Genomic DNA, 15,461 nt, shown 5'->3' with positions numbered 1-15,461 from the left:
TATATTATTCAGGCAGTTTATTAAACATTACCTATAGAATATTATGATCTGTATTTTACATAAGTTAAAAAATGATTTATTAATATTCATAACAACTGCTCCATTCAGGAGTACTAGAACTCAACATTAAGCCCAACTCTATTTTCAGACCAACCATGCAACTTTAGATCAGAGGACACATGGGACTTTGCATCTTAATTCCTAAATTTACAGTCAAAGACATCTTCAGAAATAAGTATTATGAATTCAATCAGAATCTAAGTTCTTAAGGCAAATAGCTATAAAACAGAAGAATCCTTAGTTTCTCATCTTCTAAAAACAGCTTCACAAATCATTTGGACAATCAGCCTAATGGTAGATAGAAACTGCATTTCCCAAAGCCAGTCTTTTTGAGAAATGACTAAACAGCACTTGTTGTTGAAGACAGCAATAAAGCCTGAACCTGACACTCAAGCTTTGGTACAAGATCAGTTTTCTGGCTTGGACTGGTCAGGAGTCACTTCACTCAGAATCTTCATTAGTGATTTTAAGCGAGTGTGCGTTAGCACTATCTTCTCTTTCAGCTAGGAAGAAAAATAGACATATATATATATCAAGGCTTCTTTTTTTATTTTTATTTATTTTAAAAGACAGGGTCTCACTCTGTTGCCTGAGCTAGAGTACAGTGGCACAATCATAGCTCACTGCAGCCTCAAGCTCCTGGGCTCAAGTGATCCTCCTACTTCAACCTCCCAATTAGCTAGGACTACAGTCATATGTTTTAAATTTTCTTTGTAGAGATGGGGTCTTGCTTTGTTGCCCAGGCTGGTGTTGAACTCCTGGCCGTCAGTGATGCTCCTGCCTTGGCCTCCCAAAGTGCTGGAATGACAGATATGAGCCACCACACCCAGCTGGATATCTGGGCATCTTAAGCTTAACTATCAATTTGCTGGTCATAAACACCATTTCAAATTTAAGCTAGTTTATATCTAGTAATTGGGAGCTGGCGATGTGTAAATGCATTTGAGGAATAAATTTCTTCTAATTCTAGAACTTTACACAACAACCTAGTGCAAAATAAGATCCTCAGATGTGGCCGGGCGCGGTGGCTCACGCCTGTAGTCCCAGCACTTTGGGAGGCTGAGTTGGGCGCGAGGTCAGGAGATACAGACCATTGTGGCTAACACAGTGAAACCCCGTCTCTACCAAAAATACAAAAACAAAATTAGCTGGGCGCAGTGGCGGGCGCCTGTAGTCCCAGCTACTCAGGAGGCTGAGGCAGGAGAATGGTGTGAACCCGGGAGGTGGAGCTTGCAGTGAGCTGAGATTGTGCCACTGCACTCCAGCCTGGGCGACGGAGCAAGACACCGTCTCAAAAAAAAAAAAAAAAACAAGAAACAAAAGATCCTCAGATGTAAAGTTTCATGGAAAAAAAGACAAAACATTGCTGAGCAGCCCTGCTACTGTGAAGATGAATAACATGTGGTCACAGAGTTTTATGGAGAGTCTTCTTTTCCAGTGGTGAGAATTTAGCTTTTCTTTTAACCCTTTGTTAACAGTAACAAATGCCTCTCTGATTTTAATATTCTACTAATGGTCTGCAAAGTTAACTCTGGTTATTAGGTTTAGAACAGACAACTGTTGCAATTAGATAATTTTTAAGAGTTCTTACACCTTAGAACAGCTATATTTAGAACAAAATTAAGTGGTGTTACTCAGCAGGGCAAGAGCAGTGGCTTCTGATAATCTCCATTTGCCCCTCCCATCATGGGATTTCCACCCTACAAGCAAGCTGGGGGCAAGGGCAACTGGGTTCCCAGCTACTGGGGAGGCTGAGGCAGGAGAAGCACTTGAACCTGGCACTCACACCTGTAATCCCAGCACTTTGGTAGGATCACCTGAGGTCAGGAGTTCGAGAACAGCCTAGCCAACATTTTTAGTAGAGATGGTGAAACCCCATCTCTACTAAAAAATACAAAAATTAGCCGGGCATGGTGGTACGCGCCTGTAGGCCCAGCTACTCAGGAGGCTGAGGTGGGAGAATTGCTTGAACCTGGGAGGCGTGGGGGTTGCAGTGACCTGAGACTATGCCACTGCATTCCAGCTGGAAGGCAGAGTAAGACTCTGTCTCAAAACTAAATAAATGTTTCTCTATTTGCCATATACCTTGAGAAAAATTTCCAGAGACTTAAGATGGTTGTTTCCTTTATTTTTTTTAATTTATTTTGTTGTTGTTGTTGAGGCGGAGTCTCGCTCTGTTGCCCAGGCTGGAGTGCAGTGGCCGGATCTCAGCTCACTGCAAGCTCTGCCTCCCGGGTTCACGCCATTCTCCTGCCTCAGCCTCCCAAGTAGCTGGGACTACAGGCGCCGGCTGCCATACCCGGCTAATTTTTTGCATTTTTAGTAGAGACGGGGTTTCACCGTGTTAGCCAGGATGGTCTCAATCTCCTGACCTCATGATCCGCCCGCCTCAGCCTCCCAAAGTGCTGGGATTACAGGTGTGAGCCACCGCGCCCGGCTGTTTCCTTTATAATATTCTTCCTGGATCCTATCCATGAAACTCCTGATACTGCCATTCCAAAGTCATTTCCCATACCAATTATTATTATTATTATTTTTGAGACAGATTCTCACTGTCACCTAGGCTAGAGTGCAGTGGCGTGATCTTGGCTTACTGCAACCTCTGCCGCCCGGGTCCAAGCGATTCTCCTGCTTCAGCCTCTCGAGTAGCAGGGCTGGGATTACAGGTGCCTGCCACTGCACCTGGCTAATTTTTGTAGTTTTAGTAGAGACGAGGTTTCACCATCTTGGCCAGGCTGGTCTTGAACTCCTGACCTCGTGGATCCACCCACCTTGCCTTCTCAAAGTGCTGGGATTACAGGTGTGAGCCACCGCGCCCGGCCAGTAAGAATTGTTTTTTTGTTGTTTGTTTTTTTCAGATGGAGTTTCGCTCTCAATGGTGAGATCTTGGCTCACCATAACCTCTGCCTCCCAGGTCCAAGTGATTCTCCTGCCTCAGCCTCCTGAATAGCTGAGATTACAGGCATGTGCCAACACGCCAGGCTAATTTTGTATTTTTAGTAGAGACAGGGTTTCTCCATGTTGCTCAGGCTGGTCTCGAACTCCTGACCTCAGGTGATCTGCCCGCCTCAGCCTCCCAAAGTGCTGGGATTATAGGCGTGAGCCACCACACCCAGCTTGTTTTTGTTTTTGAGACGGATATTCACTTTTGTTGCTCAGGCTATAGTGCAATGGCACAGTCTCGCCTCACCGCAACCTCTGCCTCCCGGGTTCAAGCGCTTCTCCTGTCTCAGTCTCTCCCCAGTAGCTGGGATTACAGGCATGCGCCACCACGCCTGGCTAATTTTGTATATTTAGTAGAGATCGTATTTCTCCATGTTGGTAAGGCTGGTCTCGAACTCCTCATCTCAGATTATCTGTCCACCTCAGCCTCCCAAAGAGCTGGGATTACAGGCATGAGCCGCGGTGTCCGGCCAAGAATTCTTTTTTTTGAGACGGAGTCTCGCTCTGTCGCCCAGGCTGGAGTGCAGTGGCGCAATCTCGGCTCACTGCAACCTCCGCCCACCCAGGTTCAAGCGATTCTCCTGCCTCAGCCTCCTGAGTAGCTAGGATTACAGGTGCCTGCCACCATGCCCGGCTAAATTTTTTTTTTTTTGAGACGAATCTCACTCTGTTGCCCAGGCTTGAGTGCAGTGACGTGATCTTGGCTCACTGCAACCTCCACCTCCCAGTTCAAGCGATTCTCCTGCCTCCACCTCCCAAGTAGCTGGGACTACAGGCATGTGCCATCACGCCAGGCTAATTTTTTGTATTTTTAATAGAGATGGGGTTTCACTGTATTAGCCAGCATGGTCTCAATCTCCTGACCTCATGATCTGCTCACCTTGGCCTCCCAAAGTGCTGGGATTACAGGCGTGAGCCACCACGCCCGACCAAGAATTCTTAATAACTGTTTCTTCACTCTTACAACTGAGACAGTTGAGCAATTACAAGGTGTTTGCAAGGAAGACAGCTCTATGGCAAGATGATGATATCCATTCCCAGCACAAAGGAGAACACAGGAGTGCAGCAGTTGAGCAGCTTTTCCTTTCTTCCTGAACTACACCTTACAGTGTGGTTTTAGTATTTTGCTTTTCGTTACAAATTCGATAGGGAAGGTCAAACCAAGTATAAAGGATTACTGAGCATCATACTATTTCATCATCCCCAAGTCCATTGGTAGAAGTTATCAAGAGTTGTCTGTATTTTAAAAAAGCATACAACCATCATGAAATTTTACCTCTGCAATCTTTTCTGATAGAGATACATTGTGAATATCCATCTCTGATGCATTTACTATGGCTTTTGTTTTTAAGAGATAGCTAGATAGGAAAAAAGAGAAAATATTAGTGTCATACCATGGTTAAGATTATAAATGAACCAAACTTGCCTTCTAAAGAAAATGTGTGTCAAAAAAAGCCTTCTTACTGATTTTCACTTCAAGACTCATGATGTTACAGTTGGCCCACTATATCCATGGGTACAGCATCGGATTCGAACAACCACAGACTAAAAATATTTGGGGAAAAAAACTGGATTGTGTCTGTATTGAACAGGTACAGACTTTTTCTTGTCATCATTCCCTTAACAATACAACAACTTTGTAAATTTCCTATGCATACTTGTAATGTACATAGCATTTACATTACATTAGCTGTCATAAGTAATCTGGAGATTATTTTAAAGTATAAAATATGTACTTTTATACTTTAAAAAGGAGGATATCCAAAAGTAATATGCAAATATTATACCATTTAATATCAGAAACTTGAGTGTCCATGGATTTTGGTATCTGGTGGGGTCCTCAAACCACGGATACTGAAGGATGACTGCATTTCCTTGGAAAAACAAATTCAAAAATAAACAAATCGGAGAGGATCTCTGCCTCATCCTACCAGAGACAAAATTATCTCATGGTAAACTAAAGACAAAAACCAGGCTCATATGAATAATTATGATGATTATAAGCTTTACACTTCATCAGTGGGATCCTGTAGCACAGTTTGAAGGAAAGTAATCCCAGTGTGAGACAAAGTGTTGGTCACCTATTCCCAGTAGCTATTCCCCACTTTTTTTTTTTTTGAGATGGAGTCTCGCTCTGTTGCCCAGACTAGTGTGCAGTGGCACGATCTCAGCTCACTGCAACCTCTGCCTCCCGGGTTCAAATGACTCTCCTGCCTTAGCCTCCCAAGTAGCTGGGATTACAGGCTTGCGCCACCACACCCAGTTAATTTTTGTATTTTTAGTAGAGATGGTGTTTCACCATGTTGGTCAGGTTGGTCTCGAACTCCTGACCTCAGGTGATCCCCCCCGCCTCAGCCTCTGAAAGTGCTGGGATTATAGGCGTGAGCCACCAAGCCCAGCCTTCCTCACTTCTTTATTGCCAACAGAATCCAGATTTTTGCCACGAGCCTCCTGTTACATATTTGCTTTCTCAAATAAAGTGATCATGTGACATAGTTCTGGCCAACAAGGATAAGAAAATTGGTTGGGTATACTGGCTTACACCTATTATCCCAGCACTTTGGGAGACTGAGGCAGGCAGATGGCTTGAGACCAGAAATTCAAGACCAGCCTGGGCAACACAGCGAAACCCCATCTCTTTTTCTTTCCTTTCCTTTTTTTTTTTTTGAGAGGGAGTCTCACTCTGTCGCTCAGGCTGGAGTGCAATGGCGTGATCTCAGCTCACTGCAACCTCTGCCTTCCAGGTTCAAGCAATTCTCCTGCCTAAGCCTCCCAAGTAGGTGGGATTACAGGTGCCCACCACCATGCCCAGCTAATTTTTGTATTTTTAGCAGAGGCAGGTTTTCACCATATTGGACAGGCTGGTCTTGAACTCCTGACTTCAGGTGGTCCGCTGCCTGCCTCAGCCTCCCAAAGTGCTGGGATTACAACCATGAGCCACCGTGCCTCGTATAAGTGAAACCCCATCTCTACAAAAAATACAAAAATTAGCCAGATGTGGTGGCATGCTTATAGTCCCAGCTACTTGGGAGGCTGAGTTGGGAGGATCACCTGAACCCAAGAGGTTGAGGCTGCAGTGAACCATGATAGCTCCAGCCTGTGTGACAGACAGACCATGTCTCAAAAAAAAAAAAAAAAAAAAAGATTAAGAAAATTTATGCCGGCAGGGCGCTGTGGCTCATGAGTGTAATCCCAGCACTATGAGAGGCCAAGGTGGGCAGATCACCCGAGGTCAGGAATTTGAGACCAGCCTGGCAAACATGGTAAAACTCCATCTCTACTAAAAAGACAAAAATTAGCCGGGCATAGAGGAGTGCGTCTGTGGTCTGAAATACTTGGGAGGCAAGGCAAAAGAACCACTTGAACCTGGGAGGCAGAGGTTGCAATGAGCTGAGATCGCACCACTGTGCTCCAACCTGGGTGACAGAGCAAGACTCTGTCTCAAAAAAAAAAAAAAGAAAGAAAATTTATGCTGATGAAAAGGGGGAATTTTCTTGTGTTCCCATACTCTCCATATCCTTTTCCTTCATGTTTAGAATGCTATCATCAATAGATATAATGACTGTAATTGCAGCAGCCATCCTGAATCCAAGAGGAAAAGGCCAAAGTTTCCATTTAATTGAAAAGAATGTCCTGACCTTTTATCCAACTCATTTTAAATATTAAGAAATTAACCAAAATCTCATAATGCTTTTTCAAATTTATGTTAAAAATATGTTACTAAAAGCTTACTACCCTAGCAAAAATGCAATTATTGCTCCTCTAGAACATTTACTTTTGTACTGATTTCTAGAAAAGATGTGGGATTACTAATAGCACACATTTACAGTTTTGTTTTTTTTTTCCTGCTTTAAAGTTAATTCTAAATAGAAATTGCTTAAGAATCTAGAAATTGAGGCTGGGCATGGTGGCTAATGCCTGTAATCTTAACATTTTGGGAAGCCCAGGCAGGAGAATTGCTTGAACCCAGGAGGCGGAGGTTGCAGTAAGCTAAGATCATGCCATTGTACTTCCAGCCTGGGTGACAGAGTGAGACTCCATCTTTAAAAAATAAAAGAATAAAAAATGATCAATCCATCTCAGATATATATTTTGTGTTGGAAATCTGCAATGAAGATCAAATGGTATACCTAATGCACAGTGAACAACCCATGGTAAAGGACTGGCTTTGCTAATAAGTTTTATTGTTTAGTCAACCATAACTCAGCTAGAAACATCTATCTAAGCATAAGAAATGAGAAAAAGCAGCTGGGCGTGGGGGCTCACACCTGTAATCCCAGCACTTTGGGAGGACAAAGCAGGCGGATCACGAGGTCGGTAGGTCGAGACCATCCTGGCTAACACGGTGACACCCTGTCTCTATTAAAAATACAAAAAATTAGCCACTCGTGGTGGCGGGCAACTGTAGTCCAAGCTACTTGGGAGGCTGAGGCAGGAAAATAGGAGAATGGCACGAACCCAGGGGACAAAGCTTGCAGTGAGCCAAGATCGCGCCACTGTACTCCAGCCTGGGCGACAGAGCGGGACTCCATCTCCAGAAAAAAAAAAAGAAACAAACGAGAGAAAGGAAACCTTTTAGTTTTATGAAAAATAAGCATTTGAGTTAAGATGTGCTCAAATTTCAGCTCTTCCACCTCTTTGAGCCCTAGGTTTCTTAGACTATACTAAGAACTCAGTGATATAAGCATAATGCCTACATAAACTGGGTTGTCAATGCTTGTTTTGTTTTTGTTTTTGTTTTTTAATGGTCAAGGAAAGACTTCGAAGGATGTTTCAGTTTCTTGTAATATGTAGAAAAGCTTAAAAGTGTAATTTGTTAGGAAAATAATGCAATAGCCAATGTAATTCATGAGAAAGGATAGCCAGTAGGGTAGTTTTTCTGATGCTATGAGGCTACATGATCATTATTTTTACTTTTCTCTGTCTGCTTCATGTTTTACTGCAGAGAAGATTTCTCAGCAGCTACATGCATCATATAGGAAATAGCTACCCCATACATACAGCTTTCACTTCCCAGCTTCAACACTAGTACCATCTACACGTAACTGGTATTTCTGGGCCCTTATTTCAAATTCCTAGGGTAGAAAACTGGTTGGCTTAGTTTGGATCGGGTATCCATTTTTCTCTTTTTTTTTTTTTTTTTTTTTGAGACAGAGTCTCGTTCTGTTGCCAGGCTGGAGTGCAGTGGTGCGATCCCGGCTCACTGCAACCTCTGACTCCCTGGTTCAAGTGATTATCCTGCCTCAGCCTCCCAAGTAGCTGGGATTACAGGCACACGCCACCACACCCAGCTAATTTTTTTGTATTTTTTAGTAGAGACGGGGTTTCCCCATGTTGACCAGGATGGTCTCGATCTCCTGACCTCATGATCTGCCCGCCTCAGCCTCCCAAAGTGCTGGAATTACTGGCATGAGCTACCATGCCCAGCACCATTTTTCTTTTCTAAGAGACAGGGTCTTGCTCTGCTCCGCATGCTAGAATACAGTGACACAATCATAGCTCACTGTAACCTTGAATTCCTGGGCTGTAGCTATCCTCCCACCTTAGCCTCCTGAGTAGCTAGGACTACAGGCATACACCACCACACACAGCTAATAGTTTAAATTTTTTGTAGAGACAGAGTCTTGCTATGTTGCCTAGGCTATTCTCAAACTCCTAAGCTCAAACAATCCTCCAACTCAGTCTTCCAAAGCGCTGACATTACAGGCATGACCCACCATGCCTGGCCAGGTATTCATTCTTGATCCAGTACCTGGGAGTGGGAATCACACATGATATAAATATACAAGACCCCCCCCATTAGAGGGAGACAGAGGCTGGGCACAAACCCAAAAGGTATCTACTACAACATTATTTTGCAAAAGCTTACTTTCTAGAATGATCTTTTTATCTTTTATTTATTTATTTTTATTTTTTCTGAGACGGAGTCTCACTCTGTCACCCAGGCTGAAGTGCAGTGACTCGATCTTGGCTCACTGCAACCTCCACCTCCTGGGTTCAAGCAATTCTCCTGCCTCACCTCCCGAGTAGCTGGGACCACAGGCGGGCACCACCACACTTGGCTTATTTTTGTATTTTTAAAGGAGATGGGGTTTCACTATGTTGGCCAAGCTGGTCTCGAACTCCTGACCTCAGATGAACCCCCGACCTTGGCCTCCCAAAGTGCTGGGATTACAGGCGTGAGCCACTGCGCCTGGTCATACAATGTTCTTTTTATTTATTTATTTTTTTTAAGGGGGCAGTTTGAGATAGGAGGCTTCACTATGTTGCCTAGGCTGATCTCAAACACCTTCAAGATTCAAGGGATCCTCCTGCCTCAGCCTCCTGGGTAACTAGAATTATAGGCACACACCACCACATCTGGCAAAAAGTTTATTTAATGAAAGACTACCCTCTGAATTCTTCCATGGATGCTTCTTAAGATGTGGTATAAGAAGACATGGAAGATAATCATAATGTTATAAGATTATATTTTGGTCCCACTGCTATCTTTTATTTTATTTAAGAGATGGAGTCTCATTTTGTCACCCAAAATGGAATGCAGTGGTGTGATCACAGCAAACTGTAACCTTGAACTCTTGGGCTCATGTGATCCTCCCACCTCAGCCTCCCAAGTAACTGGGACTACAGGGGCAGGCCACCACCACATCCAGCTAATTTTTTTTTATTTTGTATAAAAAAATAGGGGTCTCACTATATTGCCCATGGAGGTCTTGAACTCCTGCCCTTAAGCAGTCCTCCCACCTTGGCCTCACAAAGCACTGGCATTACAGGCGTGAGCCATCACACTTAGCCCACTGCTATCTTTTTGTCAAAGACAGTGCCTGACTTTAGCATCTTCTTTGGTACAAACGCTTTGTCTTTTTTTTTTTTTTTTTTTTTTTGAGGCAGAGTCTTGCTCTGTCACCCAGGCTGGGGTATAGTGGCACGATCTCAGCTCACGGTGCAACCTCCACCTTTCAGGTTGAAGCAATTCTCCTGCCTCAGCCTCCCAAGTAGTTGGACAGAATCTCACTCTGTCTCTCAGGCTGGAGTGCAGTGGTGCAATCTCGGCTCACAGCAGCCTCCGCCTCCCAGGTTCCAACAATTCTCATGCCTCGGCCTCTTAAGCAGCTGGGATTACAGGTGTCTACCACACCTGGGTAATTTTTGTATTTTTAGTAGAGACGGGTTTCACCATGTTGGCCAGGCTGGTCTCAAACTCCTGACCTCAAGTGATCCACCCGCCTCAGCTTCCCAAAGTGCTGGAATTACAGGCATGAGCCACTGTGCTCAGCCCACTTTCTCTTTCCTGAAAAATCTTTTAAAATTTATTTGATGGACTTTGTCTCTAAATAAATAAATAAATAAATAAATAAATAAGTGTATTTGAAGATCAATATCTAAGTCTACTCACCACACCATTTTGTCACTGGAAAGGCAGAAGTGACCTCTCAAGGCAGCCAGGGCAGCATGGGTAGAATACAGATGGAAACCAATGGGAATCCCACAGGAACCACAGAATAAAAGGTTGTAAGTACTAGGAGTAGGGAAAAACAGAATATGGGTAAGAATAAAAAATCATGTAAGAAATAAAAAATAACTAGTCTCTGAAGCATTCCTAACACCTAAGTCAGGGTGAAAATTATATTGTAATAGGAATGAGACTGAAAGAATATCACATTCAAGAAAGGGTAACTCACGTTGTAATTTAATTACATGCTGGATTGCGGATACCCTCTTATATTCTGGTCAAAGCAGTCATGGATGTATAATTGTCACTTCAGTAGAGAAAGGTAACTTACCCCTAATAAACAGAAAAAGAGCTAACTAATCTGATTAATACTAAAACATTTAAAACTACAAATCACCGTGTAAAATGGCTATCATTATATAAATTCACATTTGTTGAAAAAATAATCATGTTGGCCGGGCGCGGTGGCTCAAGCCTGGAATCCCAGCACTTTGGGAGGCCGAGACGGGCGGATCACGAGGTCAGGAGATCGAGACCATCCTGGAGGGCAGCATCGGTGAAACCCTCACTAAAATACAAAATCCGCTGGCGAGGGTAGCTGGCGCCAGGTAGTCCCAGCTACTGGAGGCTGAGGCAGGAGAATGGCTGAACTCGAGGCATGGAGCTTGCAGTGAGCTGAGATCCGCCACTGCACCCCGGCCATGACAGAGCCAGACCGCCTCAAAAAAAAAAAAAAAAAAAAAGAAAAACTAATCATGTTGACTGGGGCTTTACTAAACAAATTGTTCATAGAACTGAAATCAAGATTTGTCTTTTGCATATATAAAAAAAAGTTAATGAAAAAATGCCCAGACTAAAAGAGAAAGAAAAAGGAATCCCATTACCCTAGCAAGCCATCTATTTTGCTTTCCTTATCCTCTGAAAAGATTACTGATGAAGAGTCAGATGTTGATTTTAGTTCTCAATACAATTCTTGAGTAAGTCATCATATTTGCTGGTATATAAGACATATTTAAATATTAAAAAGGAACATTTTGGTCAGGCACAGTGGTTCACACCTAACTGTAATCGCAGCACTTTCAGAGGCCAAAGTGGGCAGATAGCTAGAGCCCAGGAATTCAAGATCAGCCTAGGCAACATGGTAAAACCCCGTCTTAAAAAATAAATAAACAGCCCGGGCATGGTGGCTCACGCTTGTAATCCCAGTACTTTGGGAGGCCGAGGCTGGCAGATCACGAGGTCAGGAGATCAAGACCATCCTGGCTAACATGGTGAAATCCCGTCTCTACTAAAAATATTAAAAAATAGCTAGGTGTGGTGGCGGGCGCCTGTAGTCCCAGCTACTCGGGAGGCTGAGGCAGGAGAATGGTGTGAACCCAAGAGGCGGAGCTTGCAGTGAACCGAGATAGTGCCACTGCACTCCAGTCTTGGCAACAGAGCAACACTCCGTCTCAAAATAAAATTAAAAAATTTTCTAAAAGAAAAGCACTTTAAGAAAGTATTTCATCATGCATGTGCTAAAGGCAATTTTAAAGTGCTTTGGTAAAGGAAAAATTAATTATATTAACATAGAGTATGCTATGAAGAATTTTTTTTTTTTTTTTAAGACAGGTTCTTGTTCTGTTGCCCAGGTCAGAACATAGTGGTACAATCATAGCTCCCTGCAGCCTTGAATTCCTGGGCTCAACTGATCCACCTGCCTCAGCTTCCCAAAGCTGGGATTACAGGTGCATGCTACCATGCCCTACTAATTTTTTTTTGGAAGAAATGGGGTCTTACTTCCCAGGCTAGCAGAATTCTATTAACAAAATACAACATAAAAATCACATAGCTAGCCCAGGCATGATGGCTTATGCCTGTAATCCCAGCACTTTGGGAGGCCAAGGCAGGTGGATCACCAGAGGTCAAGAGTTCAAGACCAGCCTGGCCAACATGGTGAAACCCTGTCTCTACTAAAAATACAAAAATTAGCCAGGCATGGTGGCGGGTGCCTGTAATCCCAGCTACTCAGGAGGGTGAGGCAGGAGAATCGCTTGAACCGGGGAGGCGGAGGTTGCAGTGAGCAGAGATTGTGCCATTGCACTCCAGCCTGGGCGACAAGAGCAAAACTCCGTCTTAGAAAAAAAAAAAAAAAACACATAGCTAAAAAGAAATATTCATGTCAATGGATACTAAAAAAGAACAAATAACAAAATATATTAGGTTTATTGGTAAATGAAGTCCCACACCACACATATAGTAATCTTGTGAATATAGGTAACCAAAAAGTAAACTGTGAAATAAAGTGTCATTAATTTGAAATTCCACGTAGGAATTAATTAGTTCAGACAAAGCACAGTACTTATAAACAAATGTCTCAGTGGAAATTAATTTACTGGGCCGGGCGCAATGGCCCACACTTATAATCTGAGCATTTTGGGAGGCGGGCAGATCACCTGAGACCAGGAGTTTGAGAACAGCCTGGTCAACATGGTGAAACTCCGTCTCTACTAAAAATACAAAATTTAGCTGGGTTTCCAGAAGGTTTTCAATTTACTTTGCCCATATCCATCAGAGGAATAACTATCTATAGTAGCTATAGATAGTAACAGTAAATGAGCATTGACTTCAACTTAAAGTCATCAGCTGCACTGGCCCCTAACAAGAGAGAAAGCCTGTCCTTTGAAGCTTTTTTTTTTCTTTTTTTTGGATGGAGTACAGTGGTACAATCACAGCTCACTACAGCCTTGACATCCCAGACTCAAGTGATCCTCCCACCTCAGCCTTCCAATTAGCTGGACCACAGGTGCACACTATAATGCCCATCTAATTTTTAAATGTTTTGTAGAGATCGGTTCTTGCTATGTTGCCCAGGCTGGTCTTGAACTCCTATGCTCAAGCAATCCTCCCACCTTGGTCTCTCAAAGTGCTGGGATTACACGTGTGAGTCACTGTGACCAGCTCCTTTCAAGCCAGGTAATACTTCTCCTTTCTACCTATGAAAGTCTGAGATGGCATCTTCTTCCAATAGAAGGCTGTTTCATCTGCACTGAAAATCTGTTGTTTAGTGTACCCACTTTCATTTTCTGCAGCTTCTGCATCAGTACTTGCTGTTTCACTTTGGACTTTTGTTATAGAGAAGGTTTCTTTCCTTAAATCTCAAGAACCAACCTCTGTTTTTTTTTTAGATAGTCTTGCTCTGTCACCCCGGCTGGAGTATGGTGGCACAATCACAGCTCCACTGCAGCCTCGACCTCTATGGCTCAAGCCAGCCTTCTTTCTCAGCCTCCCAAGCAGCTGGGACTATAGGTGTGCGCCACCACATCCGGCTAAATTGTTTTGTATTTTGTAGAGACAGCATTTCACCATGTTGCCCAGGCTGGTCTCAAACTCCTGGGTTCAAGCAATCCACCCACCTCGGCCTCCCAAAGTGCTGGGGTTACAGGCATGAGCCATTGCACCTAGCCAACATTTGCTACTTTCAAACTTCTGCAGCTTCCTCACCTCTCAGCCTTCACAGAATTGAAGAGAGTTAGGGCCTTGTTCTGGATTAGGCTTTGGTTTAAAGGAATGCTGTGGCTGGTTTGATCTTCTACTCACACCACTCAAACTTACTCCATATCAGCTTATAACTGGAGTAGCACTTTTAATTTCCATGTATTTGTTTGTTTGATGGAGTTTCGCTCTTGTTGCCCAAGCTGGAGTGCAATGGTGTGTTCTCAGTGCACTGCAACCTCTGCCTCCCGGGTTCAAGTGATTCTCCTGCCTCACCCTCCCAAAGAGCTGGAATTACAGGTGTGTGCCACCATGCCCGGCTAATTTTGTATTTTTAGTAGAGATGGGGGTTCACCATGTTGGTCAGGTTGGTCTTGAACTCCTGACCTCATGTGATCCACCCACCTCAGCCTCCCAAAGTGCTGGGATTACAAGCGTGAGCCACCGCGCCCGGCCCCATTTTTTTCTTCATATTCACAATTTGGCATGACTTCACATGCCTTCCCAGCTACTCGGGAGGCTGAGGCAGAATGGTGTGAACCTGGGAGGCAGAGCTTGCAGTGAGCCGAGATCGCGCCACCGCACTCCAGCCTGGGCAACAGAGTGAGGCTCCATCTCAAAAAAAAAAAAATCAAACCAACAAAAAAAAAGGAAATGCTGTCAACAGACTTGCTCAACAAGTACATGTCAGTTCCACGCTCCTCAGTCTCATAAAGTCAGGGACTAGAGACCAATCTGTAATTATCAATACGTACCTGCCTTTGAGTGAACCTTCAATGCCAACTAGGAAGGGCGCTTCCAAAACGACGTTATTTGTAACTCCTAGGAACACAAACACGGGTCAGAACTCATACTCTGCGGGCCTTGAAATGGAAAATCTCTCCTCTAGACAGACTCATCCCCGCCATAAATGTCAGGAGACTCCCCAGTTCCCTGCCCCATCCCCAGGCCAAGGAGTTATGTGCTTCCAAATTTTCATTCCGTTTTCTTCCCCAGGTGGTTCTCTGCCACCCGGTGGAGAAGGCGGGAACAACCTCTCGGGCTAGCCTCTGCCTTTCCCGAACGCCTCACTGCACTCACTGGAGAAGACCACGGCCCCAAGGGACCGCGACAGGTCCCAGGCGAGGTGCACCGAGTCGGCGAGCACGGCGTGGCATTGTGCGCACTGGAAAACAGCGCACCTCTCAGGCTGCAGCCAAGACGGCAGCTGCGAGACGGCGGCCGGCTCCTCAGCCCCCAGCCCTGCGGGGCCGAGCGGCGAGGACCCCTTCACCACCTGTGTATCCCACTCCATGGAGGTCGTAAAAGAAGCTTCGTCAATCGCCCTCTCAGTGTCATCACAGAAGTCACCCTGGGGCGGCGTTGCACAAGGCGAGCGATGCCGCCGCGGCTGAGCCGCCATTTTCTCTCAGGCGGCGCCGTCGTTTCGAATACACGCCAGGCCCCGCCCCAAGCACAGCTCCTGCGTCCTCATTGGACATCGTGGGCAATCCAAGCACTGGAGTCCCAGTCCGCGCACTCGTTATCTGAA

At 44.5% G+C, this 15,461-nt stretch overlaps 1 protein-coding gene across 1 annotated transcript; it reads right to left on the bottom strand.

Annotated features, from left to right (window-relative positions):
* Positions 1-15,454, bottom strand: OIP5 (Opa interacting protein 5). The gene is made up of 5 exons (XM_003900800.5): positions 15,011-15,454; positions 14,686-14,752; positions 10,400-10,522; positions 4,280-4,361; positions 1-563 (listed from the first exon to the last, which is right to left on the bottom strand). The coding sequence occupies exons 1-5, from the start codon at positions 15,330-15,332 to the stop codon at positions 468-470; spliced, it is 690 nt and encodes a 229-aa protein (XP_003900849.2). The 5' UTR covers positions 15,333-15,454; the 3' UTR covers positions 1-467.
* Positions 15,455-15,461: the final 7 nt, after the last annotated feature.

This window comes from Papio anubis, chromosome 7 (assembly GCF_008728515.1).
Source record: "Papio anubis isolate 15944 chromosome 7, Panubis1.0, whole genome shotgun sequence".
Classification (NCBI taxonomy): Eukaryota; Metazoa; Chordata; class Mammalia; order Primates; family Cercopithecidae; genus Papio; species Papio anubis.
The sequence above is the reverse complement of the archived record's forward strand: the minus strand, read 5'-3'. Positions and strand labels throughout refer to the sequence as shown.